Source organism: Mycteria americana, chromosome 10 (genome assembly GCF_035582795.1).
Source record: "Mycteria americana isolate JAX WOST 10 ecotype Jacksonville Zoo and Gardens chromosome 10, USCA_MyAme_1.0, whole genome shotgun sequence".
Taxonomy (NCBI): Eukaryota; Metazoa; Chordata; class Aves; order Ciconiiformes; family Ciconiidae; genus Mycteria; species Mycteria americana.
In genome coordinates this window covers 11,846,272-11,853,794 of record NC_134374.1, presented here as the reverse complement: position 1 = coordinate 11,853,794, position 7,523 = coordinate 11,846,272, and the positions used below count along the sequence as shown (strand labels likewise).

General features: G+C 58.0%; 1 protein-coding gene across 2 annotated transcripts; it reads left to right on the top strand.

Annotated features, from left to right (window-relative positions):
* Positions 1 to 493: 493 nt before the first annotated feature.
* Positions 494 to 3,725, top strand: LOC142415229 (BTB/POZ domain-containing protein KCTD12-like). Of its 2 annotated transcripts, XM_075513296.1 has the most exons (3): positions 494 to 579; positions 2,302 to 3,050; positions 3,137 to 3,725. In XM_075513296.1, the coding sequence occupies exons 2-3, from the start codon at positions 2,326 to 2,328 to the stop codon at positions 3,156 to 3,158; spliced, it is 747 nt and encodes a 248-aa protein (XP_075369411.1). In that variant the 5' UTR covers positions 494 to 579; positions 2,302 to 2,325; the 3' UTR covers positions 3,159 to 3,725. The 2 variants fall into 2 exon arrangements, with proteins under 2 accessions (XP_075369411.1, XP_075369410.1); XM_075513295.1 differs by having other exon boundaries at positions 2,302 to 3,725.
* Positions 3,726 to 7,523: the final 3,798 nt, after the last annotated feature.

Sequence of the window (7,523 nt, the reverse complement as noted above, 5' to 3'; positions counted from 1 at the left end):
ACGCTCCCCTGCCAAACACCCGCTCCTGCCCGCGGCCGGGGCACAGAGGGCCGGGGCCTGCTCCCAGCGCCGCACTGCCAGCGTGCCAAGCGCTTTGTGCACCGCAGCGCGGCATCTTAAGGGCTACCATCCCCTTCCCGTGCCCAGCCTGGGGCTGGGGGTGCAGGGCAGGCAGCCCCCCCCCGGTGTCCCCCCCCCCCCCCGGGACCTGCCGTGGGCGACGGGGTGCCGTAACGCGGGGTAACGGCATTAGAGCCAAATCCTGCTTCGCCGGGGGACGGAAAGGGGCCCCCCCGGAATCCCCTGGCCTCGCCTGGCCCCGCCACGGAGCTTCCCGATGGGTTTTGGGTGCAGGGATGGGGGGGACCGAGTCGGCAGCGGGGGAGGCGGGGAGGGAGGGCGGGGGCGAGGCGGGCCCGGGGCCGGCGGGGGATGGCGCTCGCCGCCTTCCCCGCCATAAAACGGCAGGGCCAGGGCCGGGCGGGCAGAGCGGAGCGGCGGCAGGGACCGGCACGGAGCGGCGCGGCAGGGACCGGCGCGGCAGGGACCGGCACGGAGCGGCCGGGCCGCCCTGCGGAGGTAACGGGGGCGGCGGGGTCCCAGCCCCGCTGGCATGGGGCAGGCTGCGGGGGACGAGGGTCCCCTGGCCGGTGCGATGCTGGGGACGGCTCCGGCTCCTGGAGCCGGGGTGTCCCCGTCGGTGTCCCCGTCCGTGTCCCGCTGGCTTTTTGCCGGGTCCGGGGAGGGGTTGCAGCCTCTGCCAGCAGACGCGCTCCGTGCCCGAGGCAGGCAGGCGGGGGGTCGGCTTTCCTTGCGGGTCCCCCTCACCCCTGCAAACTCCTAGCCCAGCTGTAGCCCTCAGCCTCCGCCGCCCGTGGCAAGGGGATCTGGCTCTCGCCGGGTGAGCCCCGGGCTCCTGCCTGGTCTTCGGTACCAGGGGAACCGCGGCGTGGGCATGTCACCAGAGAAAGGGACTAAAAGCCGCTGCGGGAGAGGATGTGGGAAGCTGGAAGCCGGGTGGACCGTGCTGATCCTCTTTCCGATCTTTGCGGTCTCTTCCTTGGCTGAAGCTCGCCCGAGTCGCTCCTCGTTCCACGCCGATTCTCCCCGAACATCCCTGCAAGCTGGCAGGAGGCGTGTGGCCATGAAATGCAGGCTCAGCTCTCCCCACCACCCAAAAGTGCCCACAGAGTTTTATCTTTGCCCTTTAGTTTCTCTGAAATTTGCGTTAGGATCTTTTTGTGCTGATCCTTTAGTGTTGTTTCTTGGCTGCGGGACCAGTCCCCGGGGGGGGGGGGGGACACACTGCCAACTTCCAAGCAGTCCCAGGGCTGCGCTGACATCGCACGGGGGAGCGGGCAGAGCTTCAGGCCAACCCTGCCAGGCAGTTAGGGACGGCGCAGGGAAACCCCTTCTCTCCGTGGTCTCCCAAATCCCTGCACAGAGCATGGCTTGGCCAGACTGGATCCGGAGTCCGTCTGCTGAGCCAGGTTTATGTAAGCGCTGATTTGCAGTGTCAGGAGATGCCTAAAAATCAGCTCGCCTTTGGAAAATGTACAAAAACATGGCATCTGGCCCGAGGCTGTACCAGTAGCCCGGTATTTGTCTTGGTCCCAGACCCTTGGAGAGATTCTGCCCTCTCTCACCTGCTCTCAGCTTGGCCTCGAGTCTCTATCGAGTACTTTCCAGGAGCAAGGACGGAGCAGGAGAGCCAAAGGGCACTGTCACTCTGTCCTTTATAGTGGTATCTAGCGCTGCTTTTCCGGCAGACCCGTGGGTGCTCCTTGCGTGGGACCATAAACTCCCCTCCAGCTCACCGGCGCGGCAGGAGACGCCGTGCCGTAATGCGGTCCTCCCTTGGCACGCCCGGCGGCTCCTCCTGACAGGCAGGATGCTGGGCCAGGCGGGTCACCGGTCAGAGCCAGGGTGTGACAGTCCTGGCTTTCCTGTTGTTAACATCAGTACAGCGTCACCGCGCCTTCCTTTGCAGAGGTGCTGAGCCCCAAGCCACGGGAGCTGCCTGTTGGGAGGGCTGCAGGTGGAGACGGCATGTTCAGACCGTGGGCAATGTTCTTCCCTTCTTGGGGCATGGAAGGGAAGGTGGTGTTAGCTAATGCTGCTTATTCCAAGAACCAGGGATTAGGGAAGAGAGCTGACTTCTAGGCTCCTGGAGAGACAGGGACCTGATCCCGCACTGCTTGCTGGCCCCAAAGCAAGTGCGATCTGGCTTGGGGTCAGTGGGACGATGAGCTGCCTTGGCTGGCAGGCTTAGCATTGGCACGTTGCTGCTTTTTGTTGCAGGTGGGAAGGCAGCGGTAGCTCACTATGGCCCTGGCAGACAACACGGGCTGTGCCAAACCCAGCGAGGACTTCCCTTTCCCTGAGATCATTGAACTCAATGTGGGTGGACAAGTCTACATCACCCGCCACCCTACCCTGGTCAGCGTACCTGGCTCGCTCCTCTGGGAGATGTTCACCCAGAAGAACGTCCGCTCCCTGGCCCGCGACAGCAAGGGACGGTTCTTTGTGGATCGGGATGGCTTCCTCTTCCGCTACATCTTGGATTACATGAGGGACCAGCAGCTGGTGCTGCCCGATCACTTCCCGGAGAGGAGTCGCCTGCAGCGAGAGGCCGAGTACTTCATGCTGCCGGAGCTTGTGAAGATGCTGGCCCCCAAGCTCAGCAAGCAGAACTCGCTGGGAGACGACCCATGCCAAAGCGACCCAGAGGAGCTCTCTCCCAATGCGGACGCCACCCGCAACCTGACCTCTGCCAGTGCCACTCTCCCCAGCGCCGTGGCTGGTGGCCCCGGGGGTGCCGTCACCGCCAGCGTGGGTGCTGCCGGCACCGACGTCCGCAGGGCAGGTTTCATCACCATCGGCTACCGGGGCTCCTACACTCTGGGCAGGGACAGCCAGACGGATGCCAAGTTCCGCAGGGTGGCACGGATCATGGTCTGCGGCAAGACGTCGCTGGCCAAGGAGGTCTTTGGGGATACCTTGAACGAGAGCAGGGACCCAGACAGGCCCCCGGAGAGGTACACCTCCAGGTACTACCTCAAATTCACCTTCCTGGAGCAAGCCTTTGATAAACTGGCTGATGCTGGCTTCCACATGGTGGCTTGCAACTCCACAGGCACCTGTGCCTTCGCCCATGACCAGACAGATGACAGGATCTGGACCTCTTACACCGAATATGTTTTCTATCGTGAGTGACACCAAAAACAAAATCCCCACAAACCAAACACCAACTCTCCCTTTCCTCTCCTGTGCTGGCTGTTGCCTAGAAGGTAGACATCCGACCCCCGAATCCCAGCATCCCCCCTTTGCCTCCTTTTGCGTTTGTTCTTGGGTTTTTTTTCCCCCTCCTTCCTCCACGTTGAACCTGTTCAGCTCTTCCTTGTAGCAGCTGCTGACCACCAACCTTCTTCCCTCTCTCCGACTTCTGCAGTAGCCGCCTGTAGCTCCCAACCCTCCCTGGATGTGTGGACTTGGACACTGTCGTGCACGTGTTTTGGGTGGGAGGGGGGGATACACCGGACTGTGCTCCGGGGTGGGATTCCCGCAGCCGGATGAGCTTGTCCCTGTTGGACACTGAACTCGGCTCTCGTGCCCTGTCCGCCGTGCAGCTCCCCGGGAACATGCTGCACACACTGTATTTGATCTGCCAAGGGGTTTGAGTGAGAAAACCTTGTTTTAAGGACATGGAGAAAGATGGGAAGCGGAGAGGAGGGTGGGCGGGTGGGGGGGTGGAAAGATGAAGCCTCGCAGCATGGATATATTGCCATTAGCCCATGTAAGCAGCTTAGCGTTTAGACTGTCAGTGCTTGGGAAGGTTGGATAAAGACGCACCCTGTGTTTGCAGTTCTGATTCGAAGCATCCCTGCTGCTCTGGGATGCCTTGGGGTTTTTTTGGGGGGGTGGGAGGGGGCGGATAGACAGATGCTCTGTTCATGCATACATGGGGGGGGGGGGGAGCGGGGAAGGCTTTACACGCTGTAGGGTGTAAAATGCTTATACATCTCTCAAACTAGCTGGAGGTCTGTCAGAAAGAAGTACCTTCATCTTTCCTTCGGAGTGCGGTAGCGACGTGGGCTTCAGAGGAATGGGGTGGGGTTGCTCTGGTGAGCGGCAGTCGGGCTCAGCCGCAGCCACGACTTCACAGATTAAAGGGAATCTTTGCCCAACATGAAAATCTTTGCCGTTTTGGCAATCTTTTGCGAAGGTCTCTCCAATCGCAGCTCTCCAAGGCCTGCTTTTGGGCCCGGGGCTGGCTGCTGCTGCTTTACTACGCCTGGGCAATGTGTAATAAAGGAACAAAAATTACTCGCCTCCGTCTCCGTGTGCCGAGGTGCAAAGGAGGTTGCGCTGGTTGTGTGCTACGTGCACCCAGAGGTGTTGCTCGAGCAGGCCAACAGCGCTGGCGCATCGGCAGGGAGCAATGTGCTTTAGTATATGGGTTGAAATAAAGAGGAGAAGAAAGGACGACAAAATTACTGGAGCCCTCTTGCCCTCCTCTGACCCCCCTCCTCCTCTTTGAACCCTCGCTCCCATCCCAGCTGGGCCAAATTGCAGCGCGGCGCATCCCTGCAGGGATGCCGATGCAAGCGGTCGGGTCCAGAATTACCCCGCTGTCTGCAGACCAGCCCTGGACGATGCATTCATCCCCACCACTCAAGCAGGGCTTTGCAAGCTCTGGCACGAGGGGTCAGCCCGCAGATCTCGGTGCCACCGCCTGCGGGTGGCCCTGACGTCCCCAGCCGCTGCCTGCGCCTGCCTGCTCCCTCTCTGTTGCTCTGCCAGGTCTCGGCTCCCTTACACCCACCATCCGTCCCTGGTCCTCCGCCTCCGGCTGCTTCTGAAGCTCTGGGTGCAGGGACCTGAAGGATCACCTCGCCGGCTGGATGCCAGCCAAAGGGGCATTTCTGTTTGGGGTTCGTTTGGGAGGAAGGTTTGCAGCTGGTTTCCGAAGGGGTGGGAGGGCTGCAAGCCTTCCGGCACGCAGGGCGAGCAAAACCTTTACAGCGAGGCAGTCCCTCTCTCCTGAAGAAGGGGAAGGCAGTAACGGTATGTTTATAAGCAACAGCAGTATGTTCATTGCAACAGCATTTTGAAGAGGAAATGACAACCGGCTTTAAAAAAAGAAAAGAAAAAGGAACTTGAGCTCTGTGTGTGGAGAGAGAGAGGCTGAAGGACAGAATTAAAACCTTTTAAACAAAGGGGGAAGGGACGTGCACTCCATGTTTGCTTGTATTTTTTTTTTTAACTAAAGATTTTTCTGGTCATTATTAATTAGGACTGATCGAAAAAGAAATTGCTGCCTTGTGAGAAATGCTGGTGTTTTGAAGTTTGCTTTTCCCCTCTGGAACTGGACTGAAAAATTGATCTCACAGGAGGAAGCGTTTTTCCTGAGGGAGAGACCATAATGGCAAAGTCAACATTTAGGTGGTTTTGATCTGCCAGGTTATGTGATCTGGGCTGTTAAACCTAATACCCCGAGTGAAATACGATCAGAGCAGAAGAATTTACTTCTGCATCACTTTAGAGTCTGACAGTTTTCATGAAAACCGACACTTTGTGAAAAAATACTTTTGTTGAGATCTATCTCGACAAAAATACAACAAATTTGGGATTGTTTCTTTCCTTTGCATATATCTAGTAACAGAAAGAGTGTCCTTTGGCTGCTGCCCATGGCTGGGAGGAGAACCTGGTTAATTTGATCCTTGGGAGAGACCATTTAGAGAGAAACGGTGGCATGAAAAAACATCTATTTGAGGTTCTCATCCTCTGAACAATCATGGCAAGTCACTCGAGCTGGGCAAAAAAAAGCAAGGGATGGCTGAAGTGAGTTGGGAAGCTCTCTCTGTCTCCAGGGCTTCAAGGAGACAGTGCAGAAGGTGCTTTTTTTCGCTGGCTTTTCCTGGGAACGTGCCTACATTTCTGTGTGTTTCCAGATCTCGACCTGCCTGCTGGACCACGGTGGTCTGTCTCTGGGTTGGGCTTGTGCAAAGCACCTAGACCTACTTAGCTGTCCTTGAGCTTGGGTTCTCCCCTCAGCATCTCCCACCATGCAGGATGTCCGTAGGGACTCAAGGGAAAAACCAAGTCTTGTTCAGTTTCCTTCCCTCCAGCCAGCCCTGTTGGACTCTGGGGTGATTTTCTCTTCCCAAGAAAGTGGTATGACCCTGCTCTTCAGGCACGGATTTTTGCCAGTGCACAACTGGATTAAGGCAGCCCCCCCAAGCTAGCACCCAAGCATAGCACCAGACCCCGTTAGAGGCACTGGCAGCAGCAGCCTGCTCCTATCTAGGAGCTGTAAGTGAAGACCCTCCACGTGCACAGCAGGTCCAGGGCTTTGGAGAGGAGCCGGCTACCCCCAGCTCGGCCGTGGGTGGCTTTGCTCCGGCGTGGGAGGGCTGGCACCTCCGAGGAAGGGCACGTGGGCTGTGCGTGGGCAGGCAGACTGCAGCGCACGCCCGTGGGGAGCCAGAATGGGTGGCATGTGCTTCGGGGGATTAGTCGCGTTGTCTGCAAAAGCCCAGGGCCAGGAGGGATCCCGGTGATTACTTTAAGCTGACCTGCACTGAGCAGTCATCAGCTTTTCTGAAGGGAGCCCTGCTGTGAATGAGAGGTGGGGACTGTGTCTAAGCTAGAGCTGGTCCATCTCCAGATGCCAGACCACCTACCACCTTGGCCTTGAGGATGGTTTTTAGGATAGCGTAAGAAGCCCACAACCTCCCAAGGGGGTCTCCGTGTGGCAGCAGGTCCCGTGTGGAAGAGCCTGGACCACGGTGGGGGAGAGTGTCCTTTGGGAAGGCGCCTGGTCTCACTGCAAAGCTCAGCAGCTGCTGAGCTCGCCAGAAACCAAGGAACGTTTTCATAAAGGGCTTTTAAGCTTTCAAAGCTTGTTTTCCCTCTGAGGGATAATGTAACTCACCCTTTCATTTAGAGATCCCCAGAAAATCGTCCATCCCAAAATAATATCCCTTGTTCAAATGAGGCAGAACATGAAATCGGGCTGGGTCTGCGTTCCCAGGCGAACACCCTGCCCACAAATTGCTGGTTACTCGCTCGACGTCTCGTTCTGCACAAAAAAAACCTGCAGGAAATGAGCTTTCCCCATAAGGAAAAGCCAAATCCCATCTGTCTCCATCAGACGCTTCTGCCACCCCGAGAGAACATCTGAAAACATTTTATCTCCTAGGTCTGTCTTCAGCCCCTCTGTAAGGGGATCCCCTTTGGTGGCAGAAGAGTCCTGCCCTGCCCAGAAGCTGAGCTCTCCCCATCCTGCCAGCAGCCAGGAGGCAATAAGGATGGAGCAGATCAATACCGGGGGACTGGGAAGAGGACACGCAGGGTCCTGGGGGGTCCAGAGGATTAGAGAGGCTAGAGGGGAGACACAGAAAACCCTGTCTCCATCCTAGAAATCCCGTCCTGCCGTGGGAAACCTGAGAAGCCCAGGCTGCTCAGCCCACCAGAGAGATCAAGGCTGACTAGATTGCAGCGTTGAAATAGCAAAGGAC

Coding starts and splice junctions, on each gene's coding strand:
- LOC142415229 (XM_075513295.1), top strand. CDS start 2,326: ATGGCCCTGGCAGACAACACGGGCTGTGCCAAACCCAGCGAGGACTTC.